Source organism: Ammospiza nelsoni, chromosome 5 (assembly GCF_027579445.1).
Source record: "Ammospiza nelsoni isolate bAmmNel1 chromosome 5, bAmmNel1.pri, whole genome shotgun sequence".
In the NCBI taxonomy this organism is placed as follows: domain Eukaryota; kingdom Metazoa; phylum Chordata; class Aves; order Passeriformes; family Passerellidae; genus Ammospiza; species Ammospiza nelsoni.
In genome coordinates this window covers 19,859,036-19,878,096 of record NC_080637.1, presented here as the reverse complement: position 1 = coordinate 19,878,096, position 19,061 = coordinate 19,859,036, and the positions used below count along the sequence as shown (strand labels likewise).

Genomic DNA, 19,061 nt, shown 5'->3' with positions numbered 1-19,061 from the left:
GTTTGAATTCTGCTCTGGTCAGTGGTGCATGACTTTATAAATTCTTTTTACTCAAAGAGATTAGATCAACTAAATACCTATCTCACAAATTTTGTGTAAAAAATAAACAATACAAAACAAAAAAAACCCCCACAAACCTTCTCCCTAAACTGATCAAAAGGGTTAAAATATGATTGTGTTTTGTGTCTATGGTAATTTGTGTCAATCAGTTCCTAGTATTCACTGAAAAAGCTGTCAGATAAGCAATACCCATTTTCCATTAAACCATGGTCTTTGGAAAGTAACAGATAATGGAAATAGTTGTGCAGTGTTTCTTCCATGAGCAGAGGAACAGTAAGGCTTAATTACTTCAGAAAGTTCTGCTGGACTGTACAATCTTTTTTCCTCTCTTTTCTAGCACAGTTTACAGATGTGTCTATTGCTATGTATGGTGTACTATAACCCCTGTTTAAATCTATTAAAACAACTGTAACATTTTCATATTCTTTCAGTATCGGCTGACATTATGAAAAAAGGAAAATCTACGCTCTGTACAAACTGAGAAGTTGTGCTGTTCAGAAGTTTTTCTAGCATACTTTGAAGGTGATGCCCTTCAGAATACTGAAGATTTAATTGTGTCTTGGTTACAAGAGTGTTTAAAGTTTAGACAAAAGACCCTGTCATTGCTGTAGCTGTCAAGGTGCCAACATCTTCAAGATAAAAACGTCCTTTTTTCCCTCTTTTCATTGCTTAATAAGCAGGAGGACTGGGTCCAAGGTACGCTGGCCATTGCATGTCACTGCTGCCTGCTGGGCTGAAAATATGTTGTTTGGTCATCTGGGTGCTCTGTGAGTGCGAGTGATGGCACGATTGAAATGTGCCAGCTTTGTCTGAGCACTCCAGAAAACTGGGGTTAGTGGAAAAAGAGGAGTGTTCTACAGTGAAAATAATAATCTTGATAGATTTCTAACCTCTAACTTTTGAGCTTCCCATCTTGTTGTGATACTGTAATAGTTGAACTTTTATCTGTAGGTTTTTTTCTAGGAGAATATTGCATTGTATGTGCATTTTGCTATTTTGAAACAGGAGCTCAATTGTTAGATATTGTGATCACTGGGTATTATGATAGCCAAAAGTGGAAAAGTGAGGAAACTTTTATTTAAGATGCTAAGTAAGGGGTAGTACTCAAATAAAAAAGGGACATGAAACTTTTAATTTGTTGGTCTGATTTGGAGGCAGCCCTACGAGATGTAGTACAGTCATTTTCTAGTGTGTTCTCTTAATTAAAATTCAGGAGGCATTTTCCTGTTCCCTGGCTTAACTGAAGTTCTTGCTGTGCTTTTGTTCCATATCTGAATAGATGTTGTTGAAAGCCAAAGTGTAAGGGAGAACTTTTCAAAGCCGGCATGACTCACTGAACGGTGAGAATATCACAAAGTGTACAGGCAGCTGTGTTCACAGGGCTGCTTTAAACTGACAGTTCACTTCTCAGTGGAAGGTAAGCACCAAGGTTTTTAACTGCTGAAAAATCTACAGTACCTTAATTCTAATATAAGATGCTCCTCATGGTATTTTAAGAGGTTGGGGAGCAGAGAGGTGAGCAAAAAAGGATGAAGTGAACAAGATAAATGGTTGGTACAGGGAAAATTAGAAACAGTTTGCTGTGGCTGAGTTATTGTGGGTGTGTGTGTTCATGGGACTCATAGGGAAGTCTGTCATTTTAGATAGCTGATAAAAAGTGTTGAAATCAAATGGAATTTATATTGAAACCTGTTTGATTTTCTTTGCTGCCCTAGACTTGAAAAAGAAAAAAGCTTTGGTTATAGAGGTATGCACTAACTAAACACCTCTAAAACTGGTTCTTAGATCTTGATATAGAAATTTACTGAGGTATCATAGATACACAAACTTTAAATATGTTGGTACTTTTATTATGTCATTATGAACTGTGGCTGTAGGATGAAATTTAGTTAAGGTATGCAAGTAAGTTGTTAGAAAGTTTACGTATTTTGAGATGTAAATACATCCAGTAGCTAAACATTGTGTTTATTCATTTCGTCTTGAATACAAAAAAACCTAGTTGAACACTGATTTTGGTATGTGAAGGGTCTAAATTATGTTTTTTTCTCTTTCTTTGTAACTTGCATTATTATTATTTAATTGCCTTTGTGAAGTGTTATGACCAGGGAAGAAGGTTACAGAGAAGAATTTAGCTATGACAGGATGCCAACTTTGGAGCGAGGAAAACAAGAGAATGGAAATTATATACCAGATATCAAATCCAGTGACCTTCAGCTGTCAAAGAGGCTGCATCCTTGCTTTAGTTACAAAACATGGATATTTTCTTTGCTGATGGGAGTAAGTACTTTAAATTATAGCAAATTTCAAAATAGAGGCCTTAGTGCCCTGTTCTTAGTGCCTAGTTCTCTGTTCTGTTTGACATCATTTGAAGACTAAGAATTTCATCACTGATAGTATTGAAAAAAAATCTTTGTAAAAATAGAAACATATTTAGCAAATTTGGAATGTAGACTGCTGGTATTCTTTGACTATTTTTTTACTAATCAGAGGTGGTGCATGAAGGCTTATTTTTATCATTGATATTAATCATATAAGTAGAGAATAAGTTTGGTAGTGGTAAATATCAGCCCATGTGTATGTATAAGCAGTGCCTTTTGGTAGAATATATAAAGTATGCAGACCATATGTATTCTTTTAAAAATACTTCTAACTATTGAATGCACTCTGGCTCCCATGATAGCATTTTGGCATTAAAAAGATGTGTGGTACTTGATTGCCACATTAATCTATCAGGGTTCGATAGCCACATAATTATTTGGTATACTCGTTAGTGTGATGAGGTATATACTTGTGCTTCTTACACAAACAACACAGTGATTTGAATTTTTATGTTCACTGCTAGAATCACAGGATACTCATCTTGCATGTACATCATATGCTTCTGCATGTTCTGGGCCAAGTTAATTAAACTTCATTATTGCAATTAAAATTTGATCTTTTCTTTTTCTGTCAGCTTGTGTGTCTTGAAGCGTACTTTTTATTAAGAACTAAGATTGTCCCACTGTTAATATGGTAATTGCTTGTTTATGCACAGTGAATAAAAGTATTGCCTTATTTTTGTGGAAACAGCTGAGCATTTTTTCTTTTCTGACAAGCAAGGCTTGGATTTCCTTTCAGATGTACTGTCACATGAAAAGAAGCGCTGGCTATATTTGCATTAAATTTTCTCACACTTAATTGTCCAAAAGAACAACTGTCTGTAATTTACTAAGTAGTTGTAAATTTTTGGAGATAATAATATTTAATGATCATTTGCTGAAGTCATATTATCAAGGAAAATTAATTTCATGGGGAAATGAAAATAAAATGAAAATGCAATTTTATTAATAAACTCTTAGATTAAGTTCCAATTAGATTTTTCTTCCAAGTGTTTAGTGTCTATCAACCCTTCTGAAAGACAGTGTCCAGAAGAGAAAGTCTGCATGCTGAGCACTGTAAGTCACAGTGAACAGAACCATCTACTTCAGGGAGCAGTTGCCAACTGTACAGTGACATCAAAGTGGCTGACGGGCTGGTTTGGTGCAGAAACCATTTGATGAGCATCAAACACAATTTCAACTCATGCTTCCATAGATTGTTCTAACAGTCTGCCAAAACTCTCTGTTTGTACATGCACAGACACTTTCCTTATTTTCTGTCCTTTTTTGACAAGGACTCTTTAAATACCCCCAATAATTTTCCAACATGAAAAAAAAATAACCAAATAAAACAAAAGAGCAGTTCTGTCTCTTACCTTTCCTAGCTCCTTCAAAGAAATGCCTACTCATAGGAATGACAAGGAAAACCAAAATAATGTTAGTAGAAGACACTAATGGCTTATTGCAGAGTGTGTAACTGTGGTAGTTATGAAATAAACCTTTTAAGGTAAGAGGAGCAGTTGAACATTTTTGGATGTGCCACTGAATGAAGACAGGAAGAGAATTTGGAGGGATGTAAGAATACAGTGGAAGAAACTTCATTAATGTATCCCAATACTATTTTTACTGCTGTGTTCTAGTTGGCAATTGCCCAGCTGCCCATACGCATAATGAATGTTGGTAGACTCAAGCAGGGAATGCAAAGTAGAGACATAGCTGAGGTTTCTGAAACATTTTTACCACTAAACACTGCAGTTACCTTTTGAGTTATATTGAGGTATTTGCCAGGTCAGGACGAAATTCTTGATTTAAACATGAACATTGTTCATTATTAGGTCTTAGTAACCAGCAAAATATCTTCAGAAATCAGCGTATTTTGATATTTTTCTTCAAATTTATTCACACAAAAACTGCTTTCTTAAAAATAACTCAATTTGAAAGGGGTTGATTACTGATTTATGCCTGACTAGTGTTTTTTTTTAAACAGTTTTGTTCATATAAATTTATCTTATTTGTTGCTTTGCAGACTTGCCTCCTTATTACTTCTGGATTTTCACTTTATCTGGGAAATATTTTTCCATCTGAAATGGATTATTTACGTTGTGCAGCAGGTTCAGTAAGCATTCTTAATTATTTGCTGTGGCTGTTTGACAGCAAATGCAATAGAAAATATTTTTTGTGGTTTTATGTCTTTTATTCTTTCTTTTTCTACTGCTTTTCTTCATGGAAGATCTAATTATATTTAACAGTTCATTAAATGGATTTTTGTTGCATGGTTAAAGGAATAACTGTTGTCATAAAGACAACTGGGTTTGTGCTACCATTTTTGTTAATCAGCTCACTACTGGAATGCAAGGTTAATCTGCTGAGCAGTTTTTCTGGGCTTCATTTTAAGAAAAATTTTCTTGCTATGTATTTGGAAAGTTTTCTGGCTGTATGCTATCAAAATGTATTTAATATTATATCTCAAAGTGTTAAGTTTTCAGTTTATTTTTCCATATTATCCATGTACCGAAGCAGACTAAAATTCTCTTGAATTGTATTATTTTATTAGTAAAATAATGCATTAAAGTAAAATAATATGCCTTGAAGATGGCTGACATTTTCCAGAGCCCAGTATTTTTTTCTGTACTTTGAGGTGCACATATACATTTACTGTGTTATATATAATTAGTTTGTGCTTTAGATATTAATAACTCTCATGTATTTGCTTTGTTTGTGGCAGTATTCTGTTGTTGTTATTTTCTCAACTTGACTTATATATTTAAGTTAGGTCCAAGATTACTTGAAACAAACAAGTCCCAGGAGTTGCTCTGTGAGTGAGTTATCACTTGGGTGTCCACCAAAGGTGTTAAAGCTGGAAGAGTTTAAGTCAGTATCCTCACAATACCTCATTCCCTGCAGCATTGGTTTGGTTACTGAGATGTCTCTTTCTCTGCCCCGATCTTGACTCTTTGAACTTCACGTTTGAAAATTTCCAAAGACCTGGTAGAACTTTGGCTGCAGCAGGTTATCACATTGGGTTTGAAGGTGTGTGTGTTTGGTGTCTGTATGTGAGGAAGGTGTTGGAGCTCCTGCTGCAGATGGTGATGTTGGTGCAGTCAGAAGAGCCTAGAGGGATGTGGAGCCAGCTGGCCACCAAGTGTCTCGTTTAGCCTGAAGCTGAGTTGCTCTCTAGACTGTCACCATCTGGACTAGTACTTGCATTAAGTTGCCTAAACATAGTCCTGTAGTGTTCTAGGAACTCCAGGACATAGAAGAATGTTTTAATTATGTTCAGTAAAGGTCATTTAGGTGTTGAGGAAGTGCTGCCAAGAATTTTACATATCAGTATTAATCTCTTCATAGTGTTCCATTGTTAAGCCATTAGTGTTCAGGTGTGTGGGAAGAGAATTAGAAACGTGGCATTTATTGCATGATTCATTATTTAACTTTTATTATAATGTTATTATAATGCTATAACACTTTTATTATAATTTTAGTAGGCATTTGTGTAAAACAGAGTTGGATCTGTAACAGAACCGTGTCTGTTGTGGTGGGGAACAGTGAAAGGATAGAGAAATTACTTTGTGAGACTTTTTATTGGTGCATGACTTTTCCATTTCTCTATGTCCTCAAGTAGGGAAACATAGTTCCCAGTGAGCCAAAAGGACATCCCAGGCACAATTCTCCAAGTGTGTCTTGACTCAGCAGATTTTCACAAGGTTCTTCAGAACTGTTTTGAGATTGGGCAAATTTTAGCATACTCAGTGAGGATGATTGTCTAAAGAATGTGCAGGTCCAGTTTGGGAGTAGCACTGTTTTCTCCTGCTCAAGGCCTCCTAGAGTTGATTTAAACTAGCAAAGGCATGAAATACCTCATGAAAGACTTTCTTTCTTTTACTCATCACATTTTGCTGGGTAGTTAGGCAAAACTGAGGGATATGGAAGGTATATTTAAACTTCTTGTAATTCTCAGACACTGACTGTGATTAATGAGTTCAGTCAAGTGAAACTTTTTCTTCAGAGGTTCTGATCTTCTGTTTTTCTAAGTGTACTGAGTATGAATTCAGACACATAAAATACATCTATAGAAGTATATATAAAATTCATTGTGCAGAAGATCCCACTAGTCTTTTCTTTTAATTTTCCCAGTGTATTCCTTCAGCAGTTGTGAGCTTTGCTATAGCAAGGAATAAAATTAATGTGGTAAGTATGAAACTTTATTGTCAATTTTATGTATCTTTCTATATATCTAGATCTATCTATATAATCTGTCTTTATATATCTGTATGTGTGTTCATATTCCCCCCATGTTTAGAATAAGAGAAAAAACCCATTCTGAAACTGTTTTTCAGATACCAAATTTTCAGATTCTCTTTGTCTCCACATTTGCTGTTACAACGACATGTTTAGTTTGGTTTGGATGCAAACTTGTCCTCAATCCATCAGCTATAAATGTAAGTTACTAAAACAATTACTAATTGTGATACATTTATCTTTGTTAAAAAACAAGGTGGGGAGGACATTAGGTGGCTGGAGATCACATGTCATTACTTTGCTGCCAATATCCCAGTATTCCTGCTTGGTCTGTGAGGAGAGATCATACAGCAGCAACTTTACATTTCTCTTTGCCCAATGTTAGTTACCTGCAATAATGTTGACAAGAATATAATTTATTTATTCTTACTTTTTCAATTTTTGTTATTTACTTCTTGTACCTAGGACTAAGTGTGATAGTCCATCAGTTTAGTTACAGTGCTTCTGGACTCAAACTTGTGCATCTACTTGGCACTGCACTGCCAAGTATAACGTGAGGCCTTGCGAGCTTATACCAGTGTTAATGCTGTGTCAAAACATGTCTAAATCATGGGAATTTTAAATCTGGATTAAATTTTTCTGCAGGCCACACATTTAAACTTCTTCTTTTGCCTAACAAGTCCTGTATTCTTTATTGTAGCACATTTTCTAGAAATTTACCACATTTTCTAGAAATGTCATTTCTAGAAATGACATTTATCACTCTTTGCAGAGTTAGTACAACTGTACAGTCTGTTGGGTGCAGCAAAACACATAGTTTCAATTATCATTTCCTAAGCAAAAGTGAATTTCAGTGTCCAAAAAAGCCTCCTAAATCTGCCAATTACTACATTTTTCAAAAAACATGTGCTGAAAGATATGTGTCAGAGAGAGATGAAGATTTCATCATCAACAAAGCAGGTCTGACATGAGGAAACAATATCATTCTGTTCTGAGTTGTTGAATAATGGTTTGCTGTAATTGTATAGGTTTGGAATGGTGTCAGTTCTTGCTAGACTTTTGGTACTTTGCCCCAATGGCCTGACTGACTACCAGATGTTTTTTGGGGCAGCTGATGGAAAAACATGGCGCTTTTGAAGACAAGATAGGGAGATCCACTCTTCCTAACTTGTGTGCCTCTAGGAAATGATTCAGTCCATGCAGTGTAGGTGTCTCTTTTCATGAGAATAATAAGGAACAAAAAAGCAACATTAAGTATTGCATTCACTTATTAGTCTCTTGAATATGAGCATCGGCAGCATCCATGGTTTTGCAATGTAGTCTGCAAGCATCGTGAACCCATGAAGAGTGTTTGTGAAGGCTTTACCAGCACTGAGCAGGGCACAGAACCGGGATCCTTGGTGAAGGATTCTTTGGTTTGTGTTTTCATTCAGTGTCCAATGTGGTAGCACACTGTTTGAGATTGCAGCCTAGGAGTTGTGACCTGTGGCCCTCCTTCCCCTGAGAATGTTCCATTAGTGGAAGACAGTGACAGAATCTTCAGGCAAAATATTTCCATAAATGAAGTAAATGTTTCTTTCTTAGATTAGGCATTCTGAGTATTATGTTGTTGTTGAAGTTTGTCAAGAGCCAAGAAAATAGATAACAAAGTATGTTATCAGTAGATGTGTCTAAATCTGACAGAAACTAGACAACCTGCCTAATCATGCTAGACTCAGCCCCTTCCTTTATTTTTCATATGGAAGACATAACTCATTCATGTCTGGGATTTTACTGACAGATAAATTTCAACTTGATTCTACTTATTCTGCTGGAAATCTTCATGGCAACTACTGTGATCATTTCAGCTAGGTCTACTGAAGACTGCTGTACAAGAAAGAAAGTAGGTACCCTTAAGGATTGTGCATGGTAAAAAATTCCCCATTTTCCTGTATTACATGTGCCGAAAATTTATTGGCATCACCAGTATATAACTTTGCATGCTAAAGCTATATTTGAACTACAAATAAAAGTACCATACTAAACAGTTATTTCTTCTTTTAGCTTTTAAAAGTGCAATGACCCCACTCAAAATTACCCATTGAAAATTATATAGCACAGAGTTCTTTGAATATCCCATGAATGGGTATGGCAAATGTTTTATTTCTGTTTTGTAGAATGAAACTTGATGTTTGAAATATTAAAGTACTACAACTTGTATGTATGCAAACAATACCTTTTTGAAGCCTGATGTAGAGAAAGTATTTGTCTTGTATGCTGGTTTGGTGGTATCTGCACAATGACTCTTGGCTTCAGGATTTGGGGCTATTGATAAAATTTTCTTTATTCACTAGTGCTTTCCCAAACCCCACCCTCATTTTTCTACAACAGTACTTCTTTTAGAATGAAGCAAACATGATGCTACACTGGAAATACTGGCTGATAAAGTTGTGTAGTGCCCTGTCCTCCTTTGTCTCGTGCTAATCCACATCTGTAAAATCTGAAGGCTCAGGAAAAAAGTATATTCTTTGAAGGTGGAAAAAGGAGACAAGATGAAAATATTTCATTATTGAATGGTGGCTGTAGAACAGCTAATCTGATACTAATTAATTTGGTTTTAATGTAATTGATGTGGTCTTACCCAGGAGGACACTGTGATGTGTCACTGTCACCTCTTCTGGGCCAATCAGATATTAAGTACCACTGTTAGGACCTGTAAGAGGTTGTATAAGATAGTAGAAAGAAATGTGTATTTGTGTATTTTGTACATTTTTTATCACGACTTTTTTTATTCCCCTCTAGAATGCTGCACACGACAGTGCCATTGTTTTGAGCAATGTCAGCTTTCCTGCTCGAATTCTTAAGTCATACTCAGTAAGAAAAGCATTGTTTAATTGAATCAATTTATTATTTCACCTCTGTCAGTGCTAAGGTTCTTTAAAGCCAGGAAGAGATCACTGTAGCTAAGAATTGAAAGAATAAAGACAAAAATGAGAGATATATAGTAAAATATTTCCTTTTAGAAGATTGCAAGATAAATCACAACTGCTTTTTATTATGGGAAGGAGACTACATAATGACATAAGGATAAATAGTGTAAACTGAACTATTGTTCAGGGGAGCTAATAAATGAAAGCATAAATATGTATAATGAAGCTGATCTTGTTTTTACTTAAACTAGTTAGTGTTTTGCCACATTTTAGATCTGGAAAACATGGACTTTATGCCTAGCTAGTAGCATAAATGCATTTTATTCTTTCCACTGAGGTCCTTTCTATATGCAAGTAGGAAATTTCATGTTCAAATATGTTATTAATAATTTGTGTGCTCTTACTTGTTTTAGGTAATTGAGGTGATTATTGGAATTTCATCAGTATTTGGTGGAATAATTGCTTTGAATATGGATGTTCTAGTCTCAGGTCCATACCTCTCAGTAACATTCTTTTGGATCTTAGTTGCTGTAAGTAGTGCAAATAGAAGCTACTCTTTTAAAACAATGGCTTTTATTCATTTTTTTTTTCACTTTTCTCCTCCCCAGTGGAGTATTTATTTGGCTCTAATACTGTTTGGGAATTGCTGCTTAGCAAATTAATTAAAACTTCAATTACTTAATATATTTATGCAATATTTTTCATCTGTTTTGTTTTGCAATGCTTCAGTAAATCGTTCTGATACATTCTCAGTCCTCAATTCAGTAAAACAGAAATGAGTATTAAAACAAGTGTATTTGAAGTGAGGTGTTCTGTCAAAAAAAGTCATAGGTTTTAGAATATTTCAGGCTGCAAAAGGAAAAGTTTCATTTCATTTTAGCATGGTAAAATCCTTAGAATATCTTATTTAACCTCAGTTTTACCTGTTTTAAAAGTCTGAGACTGTGATTGGTAACCCTTATCCTTAATAACAGCCTGTACCCAGGAGCAGTGGATTCAGAAAGGATGTTGTGCCACCCTGCTTGCCACAGAGGAACTGATTGGGAAAGAAGACAATGACCACTAGGTTTATACATGTGTCTGTAAAATCCCTTTGCATGAAGTGGAAAAAGTTCATAAACAAGCTTTTCAGCATTCAAAATTCACAAAAGAAAAGAGCTGTGAATAGTGGGAATTACTGTAATTCAATAATAATTTTTGTAATTTTCAAGTTAATAAATACTTATTTTGTTGCACTCTTTTGTTTAGTGCTTTCCAAGTGCTATTGCAAGTCATGTAGCTGCTGAATATCCAAGTAAATGTCTGGTAAGTGTGTAAAATACTTGGACTTCTAAATTAAAGTGGAATAATGCTAAGAAAATCTGCCTGATAATGGGCACTAATCAAGTTTGCTCACTTGTTTTTAGCTGCTTCTACAAAATGTAACAAATAAATATGTAGCAGGAGTGTTAGCTGGTATCCCTTAAAAGAACTCCAGCAGGTCCTTTGGAGGCCTCATTTAATCAGTTCTAGAAAAGAATTTGAAGAGTTTGGTTGGTTGTTGTTTGTTTTTTTTTTTTTTTTTTTTTTTTTTTTTTTTTTTTTTTTGTTTTGTTCTGTTTTGGTTTTTGGATATTTTGTACCAATTCTGTGGGAAAAGATACTACTATAGAAAAATGACATGCCTCATATGGTATGGCAAGAACTGCTTTCAAGCTCCTGAGATGAAGTTCCCTTTTTCTTTCATTATCTGTTGTGGTTTCTGAAAGAAGAAAATTAGGTGTGCAGGCTGTGCTGGACCTAGAACCTATTTTAAACAAATTCTTCATCTTTGTGATTAGCAGCAAGAACTAATAATATTCAGTAGAGTGAATTTATTCCTTGAATGTTCTAGATGTGCAGTTAAGGCTCCCTAAAATATCTGTTCTAATTAATAGTCATGTGACCATATTTAAGTGAGTAATGAGGCATAACCACAACTGAAGTCAGAGTATAATCCTGTAGGGGTGATATTTGAGTGAAGCTCAGCTGCTGTTGTGTGGCAGTAAATTTGCCTCAGGACACTCAAATTTATTTGCTTAAGGTATTTTAGGTTGCAAGTCTGCAATATCTGTTTTTAATTCTCATTGCTTCATATAAATTGAGGAATAAATGGTGGCTTCTATACTGGCTCTCTAGATTGGGTATTACTTCCTCTAGGTGTGTATCAAAGGCTCTTACAAAATAAAGCAAAAATGTCATCATCTGTATTGAATGAAATATGAATTACAAGCCAGCAGTGTTTTGGCTAGGAAATTTAGGTTATACAAATCTTGCTTCTGTATCTTCATGAAATGTGGATAGCTCTTAGTATTTGTCTTTTGTGTATAATCTTACGCAGTTTTACGCACTTCTGTTATGCTTGATTCAAGGAGACATGGCTCACAAACCAGAGTTAATTTTTTAGATTATTATTTAACATGTATTATCTTATTTTTTAGGTTGAGGTCCTGATTGCCATTAGCAGTGTTACCTCTCCTTTGTTGTTCACTGCTTCTGCATACTTATCCTTCAGTATCATGCAAGTTGTTGACATCTTTAAAAGTTATCCACCTGCTGTTAAAGTATGTGTTTTTATGCAATTGAAAAATGAACTTCTATATGTTACAGTAGCAAGGCAGTAGCAAATCAGGGAATATATGAAGACAAGGTACTGCATTATAAAGATTGAATGAAATGTTATTGAAATTATTTAAAAACTCTTCTTTGACTTATTATATAATTGAAATTATGTTACATCTATTGGCACCCTGAAATTGTAGTTTTAAAATAGGATTTTATTCTAAAGACACAGTAAAAATAATATACAGTATGCTAGACTCCTTGAGACTTTTATAATTTGTAGTATTTAAATTAAAGATTCTAGGAGTCTTTGAAGAGTACATTTTTCTGTTTCTTAGGATGCTTACCAATCATTGGGATTGTAAGATTACACCTGTATTTATTCAAAGTCTGGATTTGGACAGAGAAGAAACAGTTTGCAAAGTTTAAAGCATTTCAGTATGAAATGTTACCTGTGCATTGCTGAAGAGCTTTCTTGTGCTCTACTGGCAAAGTGTTTGCCAATCCCTGATGTTGTTCAAAGAACCACTTAGGGGCATTAGACCAATGTCATTAAGAGTCTCCACTAGTCATTAAGTAGTCTTGTAACTTTAGAAGGAAAGAGAGAAAATGTTTAATAAACTGATGTCTCAGGGACTGGAAAATCAACTTCTGTGATCCTGTTGTTATTCTGGAGGAGTGTACTGTGTTGTTGAACCTCAGGAATGGTGACATTTCACATCCCCTCTTTAAGTAGCTTCTGTCACCCATGTTGGAGACAGATGACTGCACTGTCTAGACAGTTGGTGTGGCCCTGCAGAGCATTTCTTACATTCTCACTCTGCTTTGTGTGTGGTTACAAGAATGGGCTGCTCTGCACAGGGTGATGAACTATGGAGCAGGAGGAAACAGCAAGACAGAAAATGAATGGAAACTTAATTGGCAAGCAGAGCAGTCCTACAGCATCCCAAAAAATAGTAAAGAAAGGCAGGTCCAGCCATAGTAGCCAGGTGCAGTGATTGCCAGGCAAGTCCACAATACTGAAGCAAATCCAAGGTCATCCAGAAACTCAGGTCAGCAGGGCAAGGTCAGAGCCAGCAAGGCATAGGGCCAGGCCCAAGCATAGCTGTGACATTGCTTAGGTCAAAACCAGCAGTAGGACACTATTTTAGAAGATAGTTTCCTCAATTCTGTTCTGTTTCCAAAGGAAAAGATAATTTGATAAATTAACATATTTTTAGAAGCTATAGATCTCTTCTACTTTCAACAAACTCAGGCACTTAAATTTTGGTTGAAACTTTATGCTGAAATAAACTGTAAATTATAATTTGATAAAAAAGTCTAGATAGGAATTTTTAAAGTATAGACATGGGAACATTATCAAATATTTTATTCAAGTAATTAACAATGTATGTCTATTTTCAGCAATCTTATGATGTACTCCTGTTGCTTCTGATGTTGATGCTGCTAATTCAGGCATGCCTTACTACTGGAACTGTAATACAGTGTGTGAATTACAAGACAAAAATGAAACTACAAGATTCAGCATGGACACCATCACAGGTTAAGAAACAGGAATACAGAACAACAGAGGTTTGTATTTATTCCCACTAGAAAATTTGAAAATGCCTATTTTAAAATACTTTTTTTGATAATGTTTTGTGGTCTTAAATTCTGATCTTAATTCAGACCACAATTAAAAGCTGTTCTATGAAACTTAATTTTGTAATCAAGATAATAGTTTCCTGGTTAGATGATAACTGGGCATGACATGGGACACAGAACTGTACTGCTTAGGCTTTCCTCTGTTGTACAGAGCTAAACCCTGTATCCTTAAAGACTCTCAGAGAGTAACTCATGTTTACTTCACTAGAAGGAGAGTGCTGGATTCAGTCTAGCACTGGATAGAAAGCACTGGGAGCAGAGACTGAAATCAGTCAAGTTAGTAAACATCTGCTAATGGAAAGGGAAAGCTTTGGAATTATGTCCCTTCAGGCTGCTGAGGATATTTGGTGTGGGTTGCTTATTTGCTGGCTCTGTGTCCTGGGCCGTAGGTTCTGTATAAAAGATGAAGCACAGCAGCACTTCCACTGCTGCAAGTCATGTTTTGGAGCATGGGTCATGGCATGGCTAAAGAGATCTCTGCTGGTGATTATTGACAAAAGTGTTCCTGGTTTGTGAGTCACTGAGAACTTAGGTGTTAAATGCTAAAAGGAGCACTTTCTCTGCAAAAGCAACACTTTTTTGCTTACCTTTTAGTATTTAAACACATGAATAATGTTATAGGTGAAGTTGCAAGTCCCTTTGGCTTCTCAGAAGTCTGTGTTCTGAGGCAAGACCTTACTTTGCTTGCATGTATGTAGGTAAATCTTGCTTCAGTTGCACCATGGGGGCTGCTTCTGGTTTTGGGGTTAAAGGTTCAGGTGTGAAGGCTTTCAGTCATATTTTAGAAAAGGTCTTAAAAAAATGTCTTAAGTAACATGTTTAAAGTGGGAATTTGGCCAAGTTTCTTAGACCCAAACATTTCAAGTATTATACAATTTACACTGTTATATCCTAAATAAAAACTCTGTAATATCCAAAACTATACAATTTACAAATATATAGAATATTTTAATAGCTCTGGCTGTACCTATTCACATTTGCATTCTGCTAGATTTTCTCAGGTGTTTATTTGCTTGAACTTCAGTTTTTAATCAAAACATTTTTCATGTTTACATTTGTCTGAAATTTGTTTACTTTTAGGTTTCCAATAATACCTTAAAGGATTTTGACAAAGATAAAGCTTGGAAAGCAGTTGTGGTGCAGATGGCTCAGTAGTTTGGATCCTTCAAATGCAGCCAACACAGCACAATCCAATAAAATAAATCAACTGTTTGAATGAAGGTTTAAAAACTTCAATTTTTAAACAGCAGTTTAATAGTTGCAGCAGTAGGAGCCATGGAATAACACAGTAAATGATGTATCTGTCTAATAATTTTAAAATTTGTTGTTAATATTTTTAACACATCTGTCTTTTCTGTTGGTATCTGTAGTCTAGTGTTTCGAAGATACCTTTAGAAAAAGGTAATGAGTCACATGGATTTATGCTGATGGCAAAGTGAAATATTGCAATATGTAGTAGGCTTCATATATTTGCAAGAGATTGTTGTAACTGCAGTTATGCAGTCAGTGTGACTGATAAATGCTTTTGTAAAGTTATGAGTACAAGTCATAATTGATGTTTTTGCTTATACTTCACTTTTGTAGGAGTTGTAAAGTGTTCTGCATCTTATTGCTTTTATATAAATAAAAGTCTTTATTATGTGGAAACTTGAGAATGTGGATTGACATTCCTATCTGAAGGGTGAAAACAGAATATTCTTTCCTATTAAACTTCAATTTCTGGGCTATTAAAAGGGGGGAGAGGCTTTTTCTGAGTGCTGGGACACATAAGCTGCTAGCCAGAACTAAAACATCCAACAAACAGAAAGAAACTGGCCAAATAACAGTAGATACTACTGATTTTGAAAGAGGGTTTTTTTATTTTTTATTTTTAGATATATTACTTCTCATTTATTTCTTTTCCTAACTATTTTTAAAACCTATTTAACTTAGCTGCCCTGAAACAAGGAACATCCCCCATACAGGTGACCTTTTCTTGTAGCTGAACTATGGGTACGATCGGGTAGATTTCAAACTCTATTAGAATTTCCAAGTTAATAGGAATTCTGGGGTAACCAGGGTGATAGCTGCTGACAAGGTGGTGAGGTTATTTTGTTCCTGTTTTTGTTGTTTTATTGTTGGGTTTTGAGAGGTTATAGACTTTGAAGTTCATTCTTTTTAAGGTGAAATAATTCTGTTTGTTCAGAGCATGCTGCAAAGCTTCGCTCTTTGAGAAGGGGAAAGAAAGAGAGAAGGGTGTGTAGTGTGTGGAGCCTTTCAGGCACAGGAACATGTTTATTTTCATTTTGGGAAAGTTGACATTTATTCTGGAATTAAATACATAGAGGGTACTCTTTCAAGTTTAGAGCAGTGCTTTTTAAGAGCATGTATACAGCAACCTCCCGGTCCACCTAAAAACAATAGGGTGTGCTTTTGGGCCAGTCTACTACATCAACAACCACAGGCTGCAGTTGCTGTTTCTTAAATATTGCAAAATTTCATGCCTGTATTGGTGGTACTTGTGTGACCATTCTCTCAATGTAACAGGTAATTAATTGTATATCTAATACAATCCTACCAATTTTACAAGTAGGAAAAGTTAGCTTGATGGTACCCTATTTTTTTGAAAGTTGCAAAGGAATAGTTACAGTTTTACCTAAAAATAAACATCTAACTTCCTAAATCTCATGCATGAAACTGGAAAAAGACTGTAGACAGTGTAGAAGTTCTTAATGAATCATTTAAAGTAAAAAGAGATTAATATGTAGAATAGTGTGACTATAACTTAACCATTTCCTTGATGATTTGTTTTACTTTATATGGTAAAACACTTTGTTTAACTAAATCTGTATCTTTAATAGATTATGTTTTCTGTCAAGTGAAGATGGGCATTGGTTATTCAGGTTAGATATAAGTAGATATTACTTTTGTAAATGATTTAGGTGGGAAAAGAAATTAAGGGAAGTTGCACAAGTGATGGAATTTCCTTTCCACAAAATGCTTATATCAACAAAGCAGACAAAGGCACTTTAACTTCCTTTTGAGTCAAATGGCTTGAGGTGCTCTCTTCTAAAGAGTGAGAGTATTTTAAACAGCTCCTGATTTTTTAATTTTTTTTTTTTTCTGTCAGGAGTGACTATGAAGAAACAAAGCATATATAATAGGAGATGTTTGCATTTCTCTTGGGGAACTAAAGTGTTTTAATAAGAAGTGAAGAAAATAGCATTAATGAAAAAAAGAGAGAAAAATTAAATAGCCTAAACAGGATGATTGAGTTAAAATTTGAATTGACCCTGAGATAAGAAATATTTAAGACATATGAGTGTATCTGAGGTTTTTTAGTCATCTTAGATTAGCAAGGGATGGGAATAAAAAAAGAGGTTGTAATGGAGCTGCCAGCCATCGATTCTGCTTTCCAGTGAAGATGAACATCCCAGGGCTCCCTGCCTGGCCATGGCTCCCTTCCTGCTCTGTTCAGCACAGCAGAGACTGGACAATCTCCCTGCATGCCTGGTAAACAAGGAGCCCCAACCATGGATACCTCTCTGGAGGCTGAATTTTCTCACACCCTGCAAGAAGAAAAATCATGGAGGCAAGAGGCAGCCTTTTAAAATCATAATTAATGTAGGGCTGGCTGCTGAAATGAAAAGCATTTCTCAGGCAGAGAAAGTTTCACTGTAAATCTCACTCCGTGTGTCAATGTTTTCGTAACTCAAACCAGCACCCCCATCCTTCTTTACCAAAGGACTTTTTGTATTGATGTTTGACACAGTAAATCTTGATAGCTTGAAGTTTTAATTAGTGTCTGCTGGTAGATGATCTGTTTCCATGGCAAAGCTAGAAAGCCTGTTAAAGGACAAAAATCATATCCCTCTCTGAGGTCAGCCTGGTGAGGGAAATGTCTATGTGCCATGTTAGAAGGGTTTCTGCTTGGAAATGTGCCATTTCCTGCCTTTGGGTATCACTGGAATTAATGCCATGGCTGACTGCTTAGCTTATACCAGGAGTTAGGTTCCTAGCTTAAAAAAAATAGATAGGTAAAACTAAGAAAAATTCTACCTGAGTAAAATGAAAAAAACAGACTGAAGCACCTCCTGAAAAAAAATAAGTTGTGTGCACATGGTGCATGAATGATTTACTTTTAGTTGCAACTCTTCCACATGTGCTAATAATTCCAGTTTCTCTGAGCTTTAAGTTCATAAAAGTATAGATTGTCCACAAAAATTTTGGATAATTGTGAATATAATTTTTTATTATTCTTTTAATTTTTTCTAAGCAGATTTTTTTTAACACTCAAGTTTTTAATTTTCTTCTTTAATAATTTTATTAACAATTTCAGAGGGGTCTAAAATTATTTTCTTTAATAATTTAAAAATACATTTTCTTAATTTTATTTCTTTAACAATACACAGGACTTTCAACAACCTAATTTAGAACTATAATATCTTTAAAATTCCCACTTTATGATTGTATGATTCCAATCTTAGGAAGTCTTCAGCATCTGTGGGTTGTGCCTGGGTCGTAAGCAGGGCAGCTAAGGTGCTGCCTATGTTTGCTGTCATTGCTGAATGCTCGTGACTCTTGAAGGAAAGGGATGGTGGGTGAGGAGAGTGAGGGTCCCCTTGAATCACATAGATGAAATGAGTAGTGGTTGTCTTTGGACTGTGAATCAGTAACTTGTTGAGTCCAGAAGCCCTGGGCAGCTTGTGTTTCACCAGCCTGTCTGTGTCTCTCTGGGGTACAGGTGCCTCTGCTGCTCACCTGCCCTGGCTGCACAGGCTCACTCCGGACAGGAGATACAGACACAGTCCCAGAAAAGTGCAGTTCCCAAGCAGCTCTGAATCCCTTGTGAGTATTTTGTTGTGATGACAGTAGCACCTCACACCACTCCACTCCAGAGCATGACAAGAAGCTGTTAAGTTACAGTATCTTATGTTTGATGTATGTGATCTGGAGGCACAATGTCTGTTGCTTGGAGAAATCAATACAACTGCACACAGGGTTAAAATAATAGCCAGGGGACTGTTCTAGTATTGCATGTGTGCCTGTGTTGGTGAAACTGGGAAGAACATAGTGATATCTCACAGGATCCTCTTGCAAAATGTAGTGTGAATGTGGCTATTGTGCTGCACAGAAGGCTGGGACTTCTCCAACATGGATGTGACAGGGACATGCCTTCCAGCATGGACATTGATGTTAATTTAACAAAGTCAAAAAGTAATGTAGCCAAAGCAGAAATCTCTTTGGAGTTTTGTGCTTAAACTCCAACACATCAGGTCACAACATCCATTGC

General features: G+C 35.6%; 1 protein-coding gene across 3 annotated transcripts; it reads left to right on the top strand.

Moving 5' to 3' along the window:
- Positions 1-1,388: 1,388 nt before the first annotated feature.
- Positions 1,389-15,381, top strand: MLC1 (modulator of VRAC current 1). Of its 3 annotated transcripts, XM_059472476.1 has the most exons (12): positions 1,389-1,477; positions 2,154-2,337; positions 4,444-4,533; positions 6,552-6,605; positions 6,755-6,856; positions 8,437-8,538; positions 9,438-9,509; positions 9,979-10,095; positions 10,814-10,870; positions 12,025-12,147; positions 13,550-13,717; positions 14,870-15,381. In XM_059472476.1, exons 2-12 carry the CDS (start codon positions 2,158-2,160, stop codon positions 14,942-14,944), a joined length of 1,140 nt encoding a protein of 379 aa, XP_059328459.1. In that variant the 5' UTR covers positions 1,389-1,477; positions 2,154-2,157; the 3' UTR covers positions 14,945-15,381. The 3 variants fall into 3 exon arrangements, with proteins under 3 accessions (XP_059328459.1, XP_059328461.1, XP_059328460.1); XM_059472478.1 differs by lacking the exon at positions 4,444-4,533; XM_059472477.1 differs by lacking the exon at positions 6,552-6,605 and having other exon boundaries at positions 6,770-6,856.
- Positions 15,382-19,061: the final 3,680 nt, after the last annotated feature.

What these genes read in the sequence shown, in the direction of transcription:
- MLC1 (XM_059472476.1), top strand. Translation starts at nt 2,158, where the DNA reads ATGACCAGGGAAGAAGGTTACAGAGAAGAATTTAGCTATGACAGGATG. An exon ending in TCAATCCATCAGCTATAAAT is followed by an intron (nt 6,857 to 8,436) that starts GTAAGTTACTAA and finishes TTTTACTGACAG; the next exon opens with ATAAATTTCAACTTGATTCT. An exon ending in ACTGCTGTACAAGAAAGAAA is followed by an intron (nt 8,539 to 9,437) that starts GTAGGTACCCTT and finishes ATTCCCCTCTAG; the next exon opens with AATGCTGCACACGACAGTGC.